The following is a 20,290-nucleotide window of genomic DNA, read 5'->3' as shown; positions in this document are numbered from 1 at the left end:
GTTTTGACTATTGTTTCATTAAAAATGGTATACATTGCAAAATATGGTGTTTTTAATGCACTATTAGTAACAGTGGTTAACTGCTGTTTGAGTGAACCAGCAATTTTATGTTATCAAGGTAACCAACACTTTTTACTGTTTTGTCATGTTGCATCAATAAAGGCTTTGTTTCCGGTTGCTTTCAGAATTGCTTGGCGTGGTATCATTACATTACATTACATTACAGTCATTTAGCAGACGCTTTTATCCAAAGCGACTTACAGTCAGTAGTATATTACATATCATTCACCCATTCACACACTGATGACAGGCTACCATGCAAGGTGCCACCATCAGACTCTAACTAACATTCATGCAACATCCAGTCCACACCGATGGCAAGCCTTCGGGAGCAACTTGGGGTTAAGTGTCTTGCCCAAGGACACATCGACTGCCGAAGCCGGGTATCGAACCATCACAATGGAAACAACTTCCATGTAGCAAGCTGAGCCGAGGATTAAAAGTGAGAGAGTTTAGTAGAGCACTTCAAAAGAAAGTGACTGGATTAGGCAGATCGGTACCGAATGTATAGTGTTGTGGAATAGCAGCACTGCTTGCAAACAACAGTAGGGTATGGAGTGTAGTACTTCCATACATTGTCCTGTACCGTTCCACCACTTGTAGTTCAATGACGAGGCTCGGCCCCTCTGGCTGTGGTTGTCAGACTTACTTTTATCCTCAGCACTGAATCTTTTTCAGGGCATGCTAAATAGATTTGTTGATGGACAAAAGCTGTGCTTCCTGTGGGCATTTCTGTAGTTTTTCATTGCAGCCTAAATGTTGGCCAAATAATCTTAAATGATTACAGTGGTTGTAATCTTTGATTAACTCTCATCCACTCTCTCATGTACGTAGCTGTTGACACTCCACTACTGCCTGCAGATACTGGAAAAGGCTTCCTGTGATATCTCAGGACTCTTCTCATCACTCCAAATCTGGTCAGACCAGTTCTCAGAGCCCCTTAGAAAGACATGTGCATTTCTTTCCCCCCAGATGAGAGAAAACACTCTCACAGGTTGTTGCCAACTGTTCCAACAGATAGCAGAAGTTATTGTCAATACACTCAGTACATCCCAAACAGATTTTATATAACAAATTTTTTTTATTGTCATTGTACAACATGGTTCCTCAAATGAATGCAGTTTTTAGTCCCATTTTGCTACATAAAAAATACACACCCAACAAAAGCAGCAGGTTGTTCTCTGAGTGCCCGTCTGAAGGTTGTTGATTTCCTCTCAATATGAAGTCTCATTGTTGTTTGTAATCCGGCTGATGACAGTAGTCTCTTCATGTTTGGAGTAGCAGTCGTGGGTGTACAGTGTGAACAGGAGGGGGCTCCGGTATTCAACACTAGAGTGGAGGAGGTGTGACTGTCAATCCGAACTGCCTGGGGTTTGTTTGTGAGGAAGTCTAATAATCAGTTACAGAATGAGGTACCCAAGCCCAGAGTGCTAAATTTACCAATCAGTTTCATGAGGATGATTGTGTTGAAGGCAGACCTGAAATCAACAAACAACATTCTGATGTAGGTGTTTGTAAGAGCCAAATTCAATTTGCAGTTAAATATTTATTTGCATTTACATGTTGAACTTTAAACAGACGTGTTTCTACTTTGAATGATAAAATGGTGTTGTTATCATATGTTATGTTAAGAAATACACGTAAGTGCCGTCACTTCAAGTACACTTTGGGACAGATAGTTGCGGCTCTTAGTAGCATCTGGAGCAGAGTGGAGACAGTTTTCCAGCTGCATTATGTGGAATATGTTGTGGATGAACCTGTGGAATTTTTGAGTTTGTCAAGATAAACAGCAATACTTTTAGGAAGTAAGGACGTTGTTGTCACCAAATTGTATGAGGGAAATTTAATCAATTTAACCTTTTTTTGTTTTCACCTACGAGCGGTGTTGGTGTGAGCCATGAGCATAAGACCATGACACATGTCTACTTAAGGTTTACACTCTGCTTATGAGTTTTGGATGCCACAGTGTAGTTATTTTCTTGATGAGTGATGGCTGAGTGGAGAGCAGTGGAGACAGCATCCTCTGTGGATCTGTTGGCACTGTCTGCAAACTGGTGAGGGTCCAGACTGGCTGGGATGTTGTTTTTGATGAGCTGGAGAACCAGTTTCTCAAAGCACTTTATCAGAATGGTGTGCTACAGGGCGATAGTCATTTAGACTGGACACTGCAGACTTTTAGTTACAAAAAACAATGGTGTCTGTCTTTAAGCTGGTGGGAATTCTCTCCTGTGATAGCGAAATGATAAATATATCAGTGATGCCATCAGTTAGCTGGTTGGTACATGTTCAAAGTACACGGCCGGGGATGTTATCAGGCCCAGCAGATTTACTCATATTCACTCTCATCAGGGTTTTCCTCACATCCTCTGAGGATACTGACAGTGGCTGGTCCTCTGTGGATACTGACAGAGGCAGACCTGACAGCTGACGCTTTGTTGAGGAGATAACACATGATGGGGGCTTTTATATCCTGTGACATTCTGGATCTCCTGCCACATATCTTTAATGCTGTTGGTGTTGAGGTCTCTCAGCACTCGTCTTGCTCTGGCAATGCTGTATGCATCCCTGTCACCTTGCCGAAAGGCCATATATATATATATATATATATATATATATGGCCATTTAGAAAAGGTGGACTAACGAGTACTAACCATAACTATGAGGAGAACAGAAATGAACAAAAGTCCCGAAAACCCTGTAATTCCTTGATCATAGGTAGAATCACAGAAGCGGTTCCAGACAGGAGAGAACCTCTCCGTCAAGTCTGGGTCAAGACCCTGAACAGCTAAATATGCAGGCCTGTAACCAAGATCTGCCTTGTCCTGATTACTGTATTTTGATGACCTTACTCTTGACTGATTTAACTTGACATAAGAGTGATGGTAAAGATTACAATGCCAGGCTAAGTGCTAGAAGTTCCTTTTTTTGATCGTTCTTTTTTTTCGACAATAGACTATATATAGTATACAATTTTAATGTATGTTCTCCTGCACGTGTAGTGTATATTGATTATTCCTGTATAGTAACTGTAATAACTCTGAGCCAGAATGTAGGAGCCAGGTATCTGTGTTATTGGTGTACACCTTTGTTTTATTCCCTTGCGGTAATTGGGTCGTGTGGTGCACACAACAGTAGCAATGGTGATAGCAGCTGTTCAACACTAGTTTGTGAATGGAAAGAGAGAGTTGATAGGGGAAGTCTCAGGTTTTGGTGACTGCATTTCATCACTGTTGATCGTTTTTTGATGCCCTTCGTAGGCCTTTGAAACACTTTTGGAACATTATGCATGTGTGGTATCCTTCACAACTATTGTTTGTTTTTCCAACGTATAAAACTATAAATAGCCACTGCTAGATCACTGATGTGTGGGTGTAGGTAAACACCTACACACACCTGCAGCTAGTCACTTCCAGGAGTTAGTCACCTCCTTGCATTCATTCAAAAGACTTCTTTTCTCCTAGGACTAACAGGAGGTCAACATGCCGAGGTGTCCTTGAGCAAGACACCTAACCTCAAGTTGCTCCCCAGGCACTTCTTAGCACAATAAAGAAAAAGAAGTAAAGACAATATTTATTACATTACTGTCATGTGTTAAGTCTGGACCAATCAGATTAGGCCATTGATGTGACAAACGGTACGGACTTAGTACTGTGCAGGTTGGCTGACACGTTTTTTAAGAATTGGTCAATATATTTCTTGAAATTGTCAATACATACAGTACCAGTCAAAAGTTTGGCACACCTTCTCATTCAATGGTTTTTCTTTATTTTTATTTTTATTTTTTTCTACATTGTAGATTAATATTGAAGACATCCAAACTATGAAGGAACACATATGGAATTATGTGGTAAACAAACAAATGCTCAACAAACCAGAATATGTTTTATATTTTAGATTCTTCAAAGTAGTTGAATGAGAAGGTGTGTCCAAACTTTTGACTGGTACTGTACGTCACCTGTAATTAAAGGATTTGCTTTTTTTGTGTTTTTATTCAGGCTTCCGCTCAGCATTTTACGTTGGCTATAGTTTCCATATGTGTAGAATGTATGTTTTAACAGTTTAGAATGCAGATTTCCTGGATTTCCTAATCACACTAGAATAACCTATAAAATAATGTAGGCAAGATTGGAGGTAGAGCTGAAACTCCTGCCTGAATTGATTGTCTCTATATTGCTGTGAAAGCAGAGACGTTTCTGTTGAGACAATCTTACGTCCATTGAGCTCTCTCTGGGTAAAAATCAATCTAGGTCAGCCAGCAGTTGATCTTGGTCAGTGTTCTAAGTGAATGAATGTGTTGCTCTACACAATCCACAGCAAAAAATTTAAATGAAAGATTTCATTTTCACACGATTTGAACTTCTTGTAATAAATATTCTACAAACTCTCAGGGGTAAGAAAAGTAGTAAATAAAAGTAAAATTAAGTAAAAAGGTAAATACTTTAGAAATTGTTTTAAAAGTGTTATAATCAACCACTAAAAGGAAGACAAACAGTATTAACTTCTGTAATTAAAAGGCCAGCCAAAATAACTTTAGCCTATCCTGGTTACCCTAACCCTGCTGGAGGTATATTTTATTAGTATGAAGTCTATTCAGTCATGAATGTTACCAGGTACATTTACTCAACTACAGTACAGTTTCAACATACTTACTGAAATAGACCTTTCTTATGTCAGCAGCTTACCCGGACCTCGCCATTCATCAAATTTAGTTCTGATGTTGACTTTGTGATTATAGATGGAAGTGTTTGCTGAGGAGACTAGCATAGCTAGCGTCTCAGGACAAAACACATATCTGGACAATCGCTGGTATAAAACCTTTTAAATCCAATCTGAGCTTGATTTTGGTTAAATAATAATAAGGTAATGACACATGCAATAGTATAAATACAGTATATGACCAAATATTTAGTATAATACCAACGCGACTCAGTGTTCCTTTATATTAAAAACTGTATTTTTTTCCATTTCCTGAAAAGGAATGGTTTTAGACATACAAGGTTTCAGCCCGACAGTGACGATACGTAGCTGCAAAACTCAACTTTCATACTTGTCTGGGTTTTTTAACAATACTGGTGTCACAACATTCTGTGGAACCTCATTGTCATAATCATTGTGCACATCTTTGATTTTGTAGTTTGTTTACTAGACAAATTACTTTCTTCTTTGATGGTACAGCATCATTTTTAGAAGAGTATTGTAGGCCCATAAAGTATGAGCTGGTCATTTAACATGCAATTTAACGTGCATTTTGCGTGCCATATCTTCTTTAGTTTGTTAACTATTTAGTATATAACACATTTTCTTTAATTCACTCATTAATGCGACTCTGTGGCTACAGTGGGCGGAGCTTGTTGAATTCACACAGTGCTGCGACATAACATCAACCCAACCACACTGATCGTGAACGACTTAGACCACATCCACACTAACCCGTTTCATTTGAAAACGGGTCAAAACGGGTTAATGCGGACGTGGCCTAAGACCACGTACTTCTTCAGGCCGCCACAGTGGAGAAGTAGGGGGCCCCAGCCAACCCAGGTAGAATGTAACTGATCTGAGCAGAGCCATGGCCTAACCCTGCTGGGGTCAAAAAACAATGGTAGACGAGCTGTACAGCACATTACCCGGGTCATCAAGGAGCACGGGGCATTTAGATATATCAAGCCCAGAGGGGGGGTCCGGAACAACACAACTGACACACACCCGTCTATTTCACCAGTCCTGTGTTGTTCCAGTGAGCACAGACCCTGAAAAGGAGCCGACATGTCAACAAGAGAACCGTATAAAGAGACAATTCGTCAACCTCAATGCCGTCCTACATATGTCCTCAGCACTCCTGCCACCGAACAAAGCCGCCGACACTGTAGAGGGGGAGGGTCTCTTCCTGCCTGCCTATAAGCTTGGGAGATGCATTCAGAAACCATTTAGGCATGTCTTGGGTAGGGCTTTACCGGCCACAGAAACAGCTGTTCATTGTGTTTGATTGGTCAATGCGTTCAACATCACATCCCAACGCACAAACTGGGCAAAGCAGATGAAACTTTGCCTCCCTGTCCCCTGCATGGTGTGGAAGAAAGAGGAGGGATTTCATCTGAGTTTAACAAGCAACTGGGGTAAACTGACAGGGCAATTAGTTTATATACTCCCTTAACTGAGGTCAGTACAAGCACCAGAGCTGTTTTGAATGAAGATTCAACATGTTTATTGTCACTCCGGTTACACAAGTACAATCATGTGAAATGCTTTTGCTGGGAGGCTCTTTAAAAATGTGTACATGTTTTGAACAGTAATTTTGTGTGTGCATGTATTTTGTGTGCAAAAACCCCCACTTCTACGCACATATTAGTGAATGAGGCCCAATGAGAAGGGTTTCAGCTGAGCTCCTGTCTCTTAATGTGCTAATGATGTAATGTGCATTCACACTGCCAGGTTTGGATGCCTTACATTCTGTTTCCGTGGTTTTAAAATACCCAACAATGCTGAGCGTGACCTTGTGCTCTGATGTTAACCTCTCCATGGTTGATTAGCAGGGCTCTTTTCAAGTCAGCTGACACTGTTCTAAGCAAAATATTACCCAGGCAGCTTCAGAGATAAATGTTCGTCTGACTCTTTGTGAGCTGCTCAATGAGTTAGCTCATTGATAATGAGCCCGTCCAGATTTCTGCAGGGCCTTCAATGCATCTGGCTGTGGTGGAGAAAAGTTCACAAAGGACCAGAGTCAAGCGCATGTGACAAATGTTCCGATGGCTCTATTTTTTCATCTGTGACAGAGCAGTGTGTTGTCAATGGGACAAGCTCTCCTGTGTACCCTGGCTGTTGAATGAGCCAATGTTCACAGTGGGCCCAGTCTGGCCTGACTTTACCTGCAGGGTGATGGATGAAACTGGTCCCAGTTCTGTTAGCTCCTGTTCTATTCTGGACTTTGCCTGTGGCAACCATACTGTTCTCTGGTGTAAAGGATCAAGCAATCTCTGGCCATGGGAACGTCTTCATTCTTTGATAAATCGTCACATTATAATTTCACGACATAATATAGGCTTACACAGAGAAAAACAATAAGCAGTTACACAACTGTGTGCTGTCTGAATTCATGAGCTCTGTCCCAATTTCAAACTACATCCAAATGCAAAAGGAAATTATAAAGTTACATGTAGTGGCAAGTAAAACATAATGTGTGTATAGTGAAACAGCTTCAGGAACATCTAAAGCAATATGTTTTCTTTCTTAAAAAAATCTTTGAAAAAACATTTAGTTTTTTTTGTAAAGCTATGCTTGAGGTGACATTGGAAGTTACAATTTGATTAAGATTACCACCTGGGCAAAAAGAGCAAGTGCATTGGGGGCCTCAGAATTCCAATGGTTATCAAAGATGCAAAAATGTGAAACATTAGCCTGCAAAAACTATTCATACTGGCAGCAAAGAAAATTGGCAGAGGACCAACTACGATCCTATTGACCCAGAGCAGCGTCTGGCAGTCTGTCTGAGGTCAATAGTCGTACAGCCTAAGCTACTTATAGCTATTCTATTGTTTTTTCCATTGAGTGTAATGCTGAGTATTTTTGAGTATATGTATATGGCTAGGGCTTTTATTGTGAAAGGTAAGAACAGAAGGAGTGGATCTGGTCTCCCTATTCATACACTGTTGGCACAGGCCTATTGGAGGCACAGCCTACAGGGAGTTGATTTTTTGGAGCTAATTTAATGAATTTTATTATGAATAAAAGATAACTGGGTCATTTTGGTAGGTCCGACTTCACAACCTGATCTTGAAATTTAGTTTCAAAACCTTCATTTCAGTTTTGTGCTTGTATGTGTTTATTAAAAATGCTGCCCCGCAAATAAGAAACCAGGTATAGAAAACAAGCATAGAAAAACATGGAGTGCACAGAGAGAAGGATGTATATGGGGCTACTAGGGGCCATTCAGCGCTTTCTGGCAAGTTAATCTGGTCACAGTAAGAGCTATTATCACATTATACCCTGTTAGTACAAAACATTCAAGTTTATTGATTTCTACACAAGCAGTATACCTTGAAAGGTGGCCCATATTAATATTTTGGTGTGTATTGTGGAGATGGGACACAGCTGTTGTGTGATGCCGCTCAACCAAGTGGTGTCCCTGGCTTTATGCTGTTTCAAACGTCAGCAAAACCTCTTAGAAATGTATTTCAAGATGGTCAACCCCACTGCTAGCTTTTCAGTCAGACCAGAGTAAATGTTCATAGTGTTACATATTTACATATTCTTTTTAATTGACTGAATCAGTTGCATTAGTCTTAATGTTGGATTGTATTTCTATGTAACTCTCCATGATGGTAGCCATTTTCCCAGCGGCCTGTTGACACTGCAGTAATTCTCTCAAATACTGTAATTATCAGAATTTTTTGATATCTTCGACTCTGAATTACAACTAGGAGCCTACACCATTTTTTTTCCTTCGCCTGCTACCAGTTTCAGTATAAACTCTTCAACATGAGCAGGACATAAGACTACCAGGTTTTACTGGTCTCGCTTATCTCACTGTGCATTTTATGCCCCAACATTTTTTGTGTTGCATTAGAGACATCTAGTGGTGTACAATTGTATTGCCCTTGGGTTCTTATATTAACCCTCCTCTCTTGCTGTAGTTCGTCTTTTTTTGTTTCTGACTCTACTAAGTGGACATGCAGCAGTTATTTTTCACTTTTCCTCTTTTGTCCGAGAACCCTTGATTGACACTTGAGACCCTCAATAGCCAAATTACGGGGGTCTTTAAAATCCTGGGAAATTAAATTTGTCACTTGCAATTGTCACTAAAATTTCTTTAAAGGCTCACTAATGCCCAGCAGTTTTCAACTGAGCTACAACAGAGCTACAACAGTTGCGCTAAGCGAGCCTGTCTTCAAGTCAATTTGGGGACCTAAATGTAACCCTTTGGACAAATTTGTTGCAGTGCCTTTCGTGAGAACCTGATTAAAGGAACAGTGTGTAATATTTATGGGGATTTATTGGCAGAAATGGAATGTAATAGTCATAACTATGTCTTCACTAGTTTTTATTGACCTGAAACTATGTATAATTGTGTTTTTGGCAGAAAAGAGCCATTTATATCGACATAGGGCACAGGGCCTCTTCCAAAGAGTCCTCCATGATGCATAGACATGTTTCTACATCAGCCCAGAACGGACAAAATTAACACTAACTCTAAAGAGAGCCTTCTGTGTTTTTGGTTAGCTAAAGGTAGGGGATGGGACTGAACCCTCTTAAATGGGCCCCCAGAGTAATAAGTTTTAAGCCCCATGTTACTGGTGCTTATTTTTTATGTTTTGATGTAAGATATTATCACGCTCATCAGTGCACATCGAAACTGTTCTCAGGTCATGGTTGGGGCCGCAGCTCCTCCAACTACACACACACATGGAACATAGTCAGCATACAGGCTGTGGTGCTGACAGTGAGGTGAACCAGCTGAAGCAATGATTACTCGCTCATCTCTATTACTGCAAAACATTTGCAAGTAAAAAGCCAATACTTTATCAATACATCTGTACAACAAGGGTTATACCCTGATACACGAATATGGATGAACATATTTAGTTTACAATGTCAAAAACATCACTTCGCCGGCATTAAACATTCGGAAAACAGTGAAAGGCACACGCAGTCACTGCGTTTTAACTCGGATTCTAATTCATTTATGAACTTTAACAAGAATAGGAACTTGTTTTTTTTTGTTACCACACATGTGCTACTTTATGTACAACTTGCTCAAAACATACACAAGTGGAATGATATTTTTATACACTCCTATCATGTCATAGGGAATGATTCATTCTTTGAGCTTCCCCTATTTGACTTTTGAAGGCATTACTAATCCATTTCAGCAGAAATGAGCTAGGCCTTACACATCGATCTGCGCACAAAACAGAAGAAATGAGCAAGGCATTACTGGGCAAATTATTAGATAAAGATCTCATTGGAAACTGAATGACTAGAAACCCTTCTGATTTAAAAAAAAAAAACATATTGTTCAGTACGAGTCATATATACTGTATGTGTTCTGTCCCTGAGCACAGACATGTAAACAAAAGTGAAACCTAATTCAATCTGCTCTGTCTGAAGTCTCTCATCCACCGCCGCTATGTTTACACAAGTACAGCACGCTAGCTCAGATGATAGCACATTGTTACAAACAATCTGAAACAGAAGCTGACTGTCTGTAGTCTCTTTACTTTAGTTTGTTGTTGGAAACCTTCTCTGTTGGCTGAGACAAAGCAGACAGGAGGACAGAAGATAGGAGGACAGAGGACAGGAGGACAGGATAGGAGGACAGAGGATAGGAGGACAGAGGATAGGAGGACAGGATGGGAGGACAGAGGATAGGAGGACAGGATAGGAGGACAGAGGATAGGAGGACAGAGGACGGGAGGACAGGATAGGAGGAGAGAGGATAGGAGAAAAGAGGACAGGAAGACAGGATAGGAGAACAGAGGATAGCAGTACAGAGGAAATGAGGAGAGGAGGACAGAAGGAGAGAGGATAGGTGGACAGGGGGGAAGACTGTTACTGACTGATGTCTCTGTTTTCTTCATCATTTATATCTTCACTCAGAAATAATAGGAATTTTATAGACAATTTAGATTAGTTTCCAGTGAGATATGAATGCCTTTCTATTGTGACTTTGCTGTTTTAAACATTACTGTTGCTGCTCAAGTTACGAGTTACTAGACTACTAAACTAGTTACCCTACACTGGGGCTGGGGATTCCAAAAACATTTTCAACATTTGAATTTTAAGTTCTTTACTTTTACAGAACTCGTTACCTATTCTTAAAAATAAGGTGAAGGGTACTTCTCTTTATCTCTGATAACATGCCATAACACAACAACAACAACATATTCTATGGGCAGTGCCATGAGCAACAATAGCCCTGATTGCTTAATCGAGAGACAAAAGAGTCACAGTGCAGAAAAACCACAGCAATGACCAGATATACCAGAGATCATGTGTGAATTACTCAATGATTGATTGATTTAAAGACCGGATACACTACAGCCATGACCTAAAGATCCCTGTTTTAATGTTTTACTTCACAGGTATTTGGTTGACCTGAGAAAGCTGCATGTGTGAAACCATAGCAACCAGCAATGGAGCCCTGGCCTGCAGTGGCCTGGGTCCTACTGCTGACCGTCATCCCAGACCTTCTGAACACCGCCCACACCAGAGACTTTTCTGAACAAGACATCATACACCTCCACCCCTCAAGTAAGTGTGTCTACTTTGAAACACTGCCTCACTACTGTTAGCCCTCCAGACCAATAGATCATTACAATTAGAGTGCTATTACTACTACTACTACTACTACTACTACTACTACTACTACTACTACTACTGATACTACTACAATTATTATTACTACTACCACTACATAAGGATGAGCAAGAAGAGCATCCAAATGCACTTACATAGAGAACAAAGCTCATGTCCACACCAACTGGCGACCATCTGTCCACACTAGGCCTCTATGATTTCGCCCCAAAACTGTGCTATTCAAAAGTAGCCCAGAGTGGACTTATCTGAACACACTGATTGTGATGACACTGATTTTTGTTTCAGTGGGAAAAGAAAACTGTAACTTTTAAAAACAAGGATTTATGCTTGCTCAGTAATGCTAGGAAGATAACCATTTGTACTCCGTCTAATATATAGCCACACAGTGCAAATGTTGCACTGTGTGGATATATATTACTATACTTCTATCAGCTTGTGTTCATTTTGTGAGACAGCTCCGACGAGTGTCCTACTTCTGCAGGACTTACTGTTGGCTAAGAGGTGATATTCAGCAAAAATGCTTGTCTGAGGGCCTTAAAGGTGTTCTATCACTATTGTAAATAGTTGCCTGTGTATTTATTGGTTTAATGCGTCTGTAAATAATTTAGTTGTTAGGTCAGACATATAAAATGATAGTCATTCTTCACCTTGGATATATAGTGAAGTACAGTTTAATCCCAAATCCACTGACTAGCTTTTGTTGTTGTTGCACTTTGTGATTTGTTGGTTAAAATGCAATTAATCCCAGAGTTGATGTCAATTACACTAAAAACCTCATCATTTGGTTGGAATACTATTCTGTTCTGTTTTACACCTTCAGAATTCTGATAGAATATAGTTGGATTTTTTTTAAGTGAACCCACATTTTATGTTTCATCATCATCACCATCATCAATTCATCATTCATTTGAATACAACTGTAATTTAAAGGGTTTCTTTGGTTTATACAGCCCTTTTGAACCTGAAAAAGAAAAGCCACAATACATCCATATCTGAAGCTAATAAAAGACTTTCAGTGGTCCTGGGAGGTAATGCAGGCTCACGCTCTTGCCAATGAGAGATCCAACATGGCAGGCTTTGTTCTGCTGATGGAAGTTGTCTGTCAGCTATCCCATGGGAGGTAGTGGGGGGTGGCTAATCTAATTCATGTAGGTGATAGTCATAGCTAAACATGTAAAAGCAGCACAAAGTACAAAACGGCACGATTCAATTCAATTCAATTCAGTTTATTTTGTATAGCCCAGAATCACAAATTACAAATTTGCCTCAGAGGGCTTTACAATCTGTACACATGCGACATCCTCTGTCCTTCCCTCACATCGGCACAGGAAAAACTCCCCTAAAAAACCCCTTTAACAGGGAGAAAAAAGGAAGAAACCTATGGGAGAACGACAGAGGAGGGATCCTTCTCCCAGGATGGACAGAATGCAATAGATGTCATGTGTACAGAATGAACAGCATAACAGAGATACAACACATTCAATGTATATGACATAAATGATTCATATGATAAGACTACTTATAATAACAGCAGCAATTATTATAGTAGAATTATAATTATGAAAATAGGGATAGTAATGTGATTAATAATAATAATCGAAGTAGCAGTGGGTGTCAGTCGGCTCACAGCAGGAGGCACGACTACGGTCCAGGTACCACAACGATTCATGGAAACTTGCAGAACGAGAAAGCAAAAAGGGCTTCAGGGTGGAAGTAAAGCTAAAATGCTTAATGGTACAGGTAATAGTAATAGTAATGTGACTAGTAATAATAATGGTGGTAGCAGTCGGTGTCAGCAGGGCCGTAGCAGGATGCACAACCACGGTCCAGGTACAGCCACGATTTATAGAAGCCTGCGAAGCGAGAAAGCACAAAGACTCCAGGGTAGAAGCAAGTCAATAAGTGTAATAGTACAGGCAATAATAATAGTAATGTGACTAATAATGATAGTGGTAGTAGTAGTGGGTGTCAGCAGGGCCTCAGCAGGTGGCACGATGACAGTCCAAATATAACCCCGATTCCTGGGAACCTGCGAGGCGAGAAAGCACAAGAACTCCGGGGAAGAAGCAAAATCAGTAATGTGCATAAATAGGAGATTAATACATAAAGAGGGAGTGAGAGAAGAGGAGAGAGGAGCTCAGTGTATTCTAAGTAGTCCCCCGGCTGTCTAGGCATATAGCAGCATATCTAGGGGCTGGACCAAGGTGAACCTGAACCAGCCCTAACTATAAGCGCTATCAAAAAGGAAGGTCTTAAGCCTGCTCAGGAAGGTCTTAAGCCTGCTATTACACAATGAAGTGTAATATAGATCAGAGGGTTTGCTGATTAAATAAAAACACTCTCAGCCAGTCACATGACTGGTCACATTGCTTTGAAACAGCCGAGCCAATCACAGTGAAGTAAGACAACAACAGCTCATCAAATAAAAAGAAAAAAGGCATTTCTCCAGGAAAGCATATTGTCATCTGCTGCAAAATGACACAACGTCAACACACAGCTCCACAAATCAGACAGTGTGGCAGTGTGAATTTTTACAGTGATAGAAATGAATACTGAAAATGTAAACGTTTATATGATCACTAAGTCACTGTCAATTCCACTTTTCCCTACATCTTAAAAGGTCACATTGTTTAGTAGTGGATGTGACACAGCAGCTACCGCATTTAAAGAATCAGACAAAACAAAAAACAACTTCCACCTTCAGGTGGAGCCGGGTACGTGCAGCTGGGAGAGAACATCAGGATCCTGGCGAAGGTTCTTGAAGAGTCCAGATGCTGGAGGATGAGATAGAGGGCCATGTTGAGCGCGGTGTCTAATGACCTGTCTTGTTTTGGTGCATTAATGAAATGTAGTTATATACCCTCTGGAACAGCACAAAGGGAAGACCATCTTTCAGTCACTACCATCATTTGATGAGGTTTGCAGTCATTGGATGGTGAAGCTTCTGACTTTATTAGTTTGCTTTGTGCTGTCTAGCATTGAACTGTGACTGAAATGTACTTTGCCAAACGTATATATCTACTTTGATCTGTCTTAATGGTGTTCAGTCTGAATGGGAAGTGAATTTAGAGGTGATGCATATTATTGTAAAGAAGCAAGTGGATGCAATATATCAAGATCTGTGATACGGGGCATTAAAAGCTTGATATGCCTAGCAAAGCACGAAACCATGTGTTTGATTAATTCCATTTCCTAAGAGAGGAAGTATGTTAAGTGCTCAATGTTGATTAGGATTTGTTCATTGGATGTGATGGTTATGTTTTTCCCCAGCCACTCCATTTCCTGGTGGATTCAAGTGCTTCACCTGTGAAGATGCACGAGACAACTTTGAGTGCAATCGCTGGGCGCCTGATGTGTACTGCCCTCGTGGTAAGAGTAACCTGGCAACATGTATCCAGTAATGTCTGCATCACATTTTTATCTTAAAGTTAGACCATGTGACTTTTCTGTAAAATGAAAAGTTGAATTCATAAGCAGTAACACTCTTACCTTGCACTGCAGCTGGATTGTATCCATGTCTAGAGACCATGCAATAATCTGAGGATCATATCTAACAAGAAATCCATCGTCAGGTTTAAAGTAATGTGTTTGAGTCTTGTGAGCCAGATCACAGACCAATAAGAGTCCTGGGAGGAGCTACTGGTTGCTAGGGGCGGGCTTAGCTGTTTGTGACAACACAGATCTTTTGATTAACGGATGGTTCAGCCAATCCCTTTTGCAAACAGTTTCCAATGAAGCTTCTCAGTGTTCTGTGTAACAAGCCATCTGGTAGGTCAGGATAGTAAATCGCAACCTTGCTCAGTTAAATACACACAAGTTTTGCTAGTTGTATTACCAGTACCATTGGATGTTAAATGTTAGTAAGATATTGCTGTAACTGACTTTACTGACTGAGTTAATCGGCTTTACCTGAACTACACTATGTTAAATTACATAGACTGGCTTTGAAAGTATATTGTGGTGTTTAAATACAGTTTGAGTGTTTCTCACCAAAACAGTGTTTATCCTTGGGCCTCAACAATGTGTTGAAGGCATTTCAGTCCTCATAAAACATTTGCAAAACCTTTTTGTTCTCTATATCTTTAAAACTGCATTGTTTGATTGCTGGCTGGTATCTTTGGTATGAAAAACATGGCTCCTTCTGCCACCAGTGGTCACAAACTTCACAGGGTACATTTAATGTATTTAGGTAAAATGTCAGTGAATGACACTGTATTTGTCCTAAAACCAAAGTTTGACATGCATTCAGCTAAAGCCGGCCAGATCAAACACAGAACAACAAGAACCTGAAAAAAGACTTCAGTGGGAAATAAACATGCCTTAAATACAGAACTGTTTACCAACTACAACATCATTATTAGTATATGTGTTTATTAGTGTATATTTGGCTGCATTTAACTTAATATTAATATATATACTATACAGCTCTGGGAAAAAAATAGTTTCTCTGGTTTTACTATTTATTGGTATGTGTTTGAGTAAAATGACATTTTTTCTTTTATTCTATAAACTACTGACAACATTTCTCCCAAATTTCAAATAAAAATATTGTCATTTCGAACATTTATTTGCAGAAAATGACAACTGGTCAAAATAACAAAAAAGATGCAGTGTTTTCAGATCTCGAATAATGCAAAGAAAACCAGTTCATATTCATTTTTAAACAACACAATACTAATGTTTTAACTTAGGAAGAGTTCAGAAATTAATATTTGGTGGAATAACCTTGATTTACAATCACAGCTTTCATGCGTCTTGGCATGCTCTCCATCAGTCTTTCGAAATTGCTGTTGGGTGACTTTATGCCACTTCTGGTGCAAAAATTCAAGCAGCTCGGCTTTGTTTGATGGCTTGTGACCATCCATCTTCCTCTTGATCACATTCCAGAGGTTTTCAATGGGATTCAGGTCTGGAGATTGGGCTGGCCATGACAGGGTCCTGATCTGGTGGTCCTTCATCCACACCTTCACTGACCCAGGTCAGTGAAGCTGTGTGGCATGGAGCATTGTCCTGCTGGAAAAAACACTCCTCAGAGTTGGGGAACATTGTCAGAGCAGAAGGAAGCAAGTTTTCTTCCAAACTACTAATGCCAAGATGTTTTTTAATCAAATAAAATATTTGAATATAAATACAATCATGTAATCTCTAATCAATTGAATTGCATGTTTTCTGGAAAATACCACTATAGATGACAATAAAAAAAGTATTTTTGAGGGCTTGCACTGACTTCATTGTGATTGAAATGATCACCACACCGGTGCTCTGCCCCTTTAAAAGCATTCATATTGATATTTTAGGATAAACAAATGTACCGAAATATAACCGTACTGTCTGTGCTTAAAAATTATAGCGGGGTATATGTTTTAGGCCATATCAACCAGCTCTGCTCCCACCCTTATAAAGGTACATGTTTGTGCTTGAATTTCTATGTTTTCTAGAAGCCAAATACTGCTACACACGGCACACGATAGATGTGGAGGGAGACAGTGTGTCAGTGACCAAACGCTGTGTGGCCCTGGAGGACTGTCTTTCCACAGGATGCACTGAAATGGGCCATGAAGGAATCAAGGTGGGCAGTATGGGAAATTGAATTACCTATTACTTATTACAAGGTTTTAATATCTGTCCCCACCAAAACAAAATGGAGGCATATGGGATAGAGGTTGTGGTTATCACAGCACTGGTCATAAATTCAATTTGACATCTGTAATGTGAATTCAGTCAAACTTAGGGACTGTTCAAAGAGTATTTGGGGACAGGGTTCATGTACCGCAGTAGTCTGAGGATTTCTTGTGCTTTGCCATATGAAGAGGACAACAATTTAGTCTCCCTCTCATATTTTGCTGTGTATGATTATATGTGATGATATAAGTAAAGTTTTAAACAACTTCTCTTTTACACTCTTTTACACTGAACAAATGTTTACACTGCACTGATTGCACAAATTTAAAATGCTGTACATAGTAAAGTTTTTTATTCCTTTTGTATATTTTTATCTTGTACATTGTTGTTATTATTATTATTACTATTATACACTGCTGCTGGCTAGCCGAGAGCTGCCAAACGGAATTTCGTTGTTCACTACAATGACAATAAAAACCTATTTTTCTTTATCTTTATCTTTATCCAGACAGCAACAGATAAGCCTACATGCTGTTTCAGCACATTACCTGTGCTGTGGTCCTAAACATTGTTTATGATGTGTATCTTTCCATCAAGGTGTGCACAGCCTGCTGTGAGGGAAACATCTGTAACTTACCGATGCCCTGGAACCAAACAGAAGCCATCTTCACCACCAACTCTCCACTCAGCAGCACTCTGGGGCTTTCCCAAAGCCACACACTGACTTTGTCACTCTTCATTGCTTCCTTCACCATCTCAAGTGGTATTTGAAAAGGGAACACAGCCAAGTCCATTGAGGTAAACTGGAGTGTGGTCAATGGACTAGTTGGATTCTACTCTGACAGAAGGTTTATCTTCCTATGATGTCCAAACACACTTTAGTGGAAGCAGGTGGAGCATCACCTCAACTAAGAACATTAATATATACATTAAATTCATATCTACAGAGTCAGTGTATTGCCTTTAAAAGCATGTTTTACAGTGTGGAACCAAACATTAAAAACAGACTACTTTTTCATATAACTCTGCTCAGACCAGCTAAATCTTGTTTTAATAAAAAAGGCAGTCAAAACCTGAATAGGGGTTTAATTAGCATCGATATTTTGGCAGCTGCAAAAGTTCACATAAAAAATAATTGTTGTCCTGTAGTACACAATTTTGATGAATGTTTTATTTAATTTTCTCATCATACATGGTGTCATCATACATGCCGGCAGGGAACCTGTGTGACATGAAAGCATGTACTTTGCTGATTTGTATATGTGTTTAATCCAGGAGGGAACAACAGTTACATGATAATTAATCAACACGCATCCTCTTTTGACTCTTGTAGTAGTCGGTCATCTTCTTACATACATACGCTGCACATACAAGCAAGCCCAAAGCTTTAATGGGCTGCACTTATATTATCACAGGTTAAAGTATTCATGTGGCTCATCACAAAAGAATAGGTCAGACAGTTCAACAGCACATGTAAAAGTACTCTCCCTACAGTAGTTTAAAGAAATACACTCTGTCAGCAGGGGCCAAAAGGCTCCCACTGTGAGAAACACTGTAAGCATAGACATTAGTCCTGTCATCTCATTAAAACGGCATTCATTCATGTTTTTATTTCGAAATCAGATCACATACCTACAGAGAATAATTCTCCATGTCTGCAGTTCCCTTCATCTCCACATAACTTTTGGGCCTCTTTTAGCTCATAGTTTTGGTTTTGCATTGTTCAATCCCTTATCAATACTAGTAGTAGATGTGAAATGACCTTCAGCGTCATTTCACATCTACTGTTTTGTCACAACTTTAGCAGGATGATCATGTTGCTCTGTGTCTTCTCGATTGTTTGGAAAAAATATTCGTAAAGACAATGATTTATCAGCGTTTTGGGTTCTTCTCTTAAAATACTGTTTTGTCTAAAATCTTTAGGATTTGATGTTGCATGTGTGAGTCAGTAATCCAAAGTACGTCATTGATGTACATTTACATCGTATTTATTTTATATTAACTGTTAGATTAAGGTGAAGGAGTTGTGGTTCAGAGCTGAGGTCAAAGAGTTATCTGCCAATCCAACATGAAAAACATAAATATCATGACTAAAAATCATGGCATTCAGTTTCTATGAGATTTTGAATTAAACTTGGTGTACTTTAGCAGTTACAACATGAAAAGAGGGCTTCTCCTCTTTTCTGAATAATTTGAAAGCATTTTAGCTAGAATTATCTCTGCCATATCATGTGGTGGAAAACAGCAGGCTAAATGAAATAAAAGAGGGGGTTAGAAATGCCCATTCCATGTCAGTGGGATTAGTTACCCCTGCCCCCTGAGAGGAAAACATATGTAGCCTTTCAACATGGAAGAAACTCAGTGAAGAGCTGTTGTGCAGTCAACCCACATACTCAGAATGAATTAAAGCATTAATAAAAATACAGTAGAAGTTAAATATAATTTACAACGTTTGGAGTTTTTGTGATTTGCCTTTTTGGCATGTTTATTCACATCTTTATATGTCAATGCTCTCAGACCACAGAGGCCCTCTTCACATGATCAGCTACAGCATGGCTCTGCACCTCATTAGCAGGATTGGTCAGGATATGATTGATTTTATTGCGATGGTGTCTGCACAGGTATACTGTAAGTATCAAACCTTCAATGTTCAGAAGACTGGTTCAGTCTTTATGGTTCACATGAGCCCAACAGTCTTCAATAGCGTCCTCATGCTGCTGCTCACTGATTGGTTATGTAATATCTGGCTCTAATGGCTATGGTGAACTTCCTACTTATTGATAAGTGCATGTCTAAATTGATTAATGTGCATATACTCTGTTACTTCCAGTCCAGGCTGTTTTGGATTGTTTTTCAGCTGCCCCTGTCATGCTTTGCTCATGTCTTCAACAGAAGTCCCACAATTCAACATAAATAGAATCTCCACAACTGACAGGACTGAGGTTGTGTAGAGCATGAAACACAGACATTTTGTCACAGGACCACCATCAGGTCATAATTTCACTTGGTTCACTGAAAACTAACATGCTGAGTGTCCCCTTCTGTTTCTGTTGACCCTGGCCTTCCCTCCAGCACCTCCATCTTGTTACCCATCTGTCTCCTGCCCTAAATTTCACCTTGTTAGGGCATCTAGGAGCTGCAGCTTTTATTGTACTTCAGGCTATATCTATAAAAAAAAAAAAGCTGTGACGTGACAAACTGTCTTACAGAGAAAAACTCACCATAACAGAATTCAGAAGCAAAATTCATAAACCACTTTACTTGGTGTGGTAGGATCAGTAGCTCACGATGACTAATG

General features: G+C 39.7%; 1 protein-coding gene across 1 annotated transcript in view; it reads left to right on the top strand.

Annotated features, from left to right (window-relative positions):
• lypd6 (LY6/PLAUR domain containing 6) overlaps positions 1-17,859 on the top strand; it is a 39,229-nt gene extending 21,370 nt beyond the window's left edge. The window contains exons 2-5 of the mRNA XM_054615881.1: positions 11,136-11,304; positions 14,641-14,739; positions 16,809-16,939; positions 17,590-17,859. Coding sequence (XP_054471856.1) covers positions 11,187-11,304; positions 14,641-14,739; positions 16,809-16,939; positions 17,590-17,763 — 522 coding nt within the window. The 5' untranslated portion in view covers positions 11,136-11,186 and the 3' untranslated portion in view covers positions 17,764-17,859. The remainder of the gene's footprint in view (positions 1-11,135; positions 11,305-14,640; positions 14,740-16,808; positions 16,940-17,589) is intronic.
• Positions 17,860-20,290: the final 2,431 nt, after the last annotated feature.

The sequence above is a fragment of the Anoplopoma fimbria genome, chromosome 16 (assembly GCF_027596085.1).
Source record: "Anoplopoma fimbria isolate UVic2021 breed Golden Eagle Sablefish chromosome 16, Afim_UVic_2022, whole genome shotgun sequence".
NCBI classification, from domain to species: Eukaryota; Metazoa; Chordata; class Actinopteri; order Perciformes; family Anoplopomatidae; genus Anoplopoma; species Anoplopoma fimbria.
Note: the sequence above shows the minus strand (reverse complement) of the source record. Positions and strands in the feature narration are given on the sequence as shown.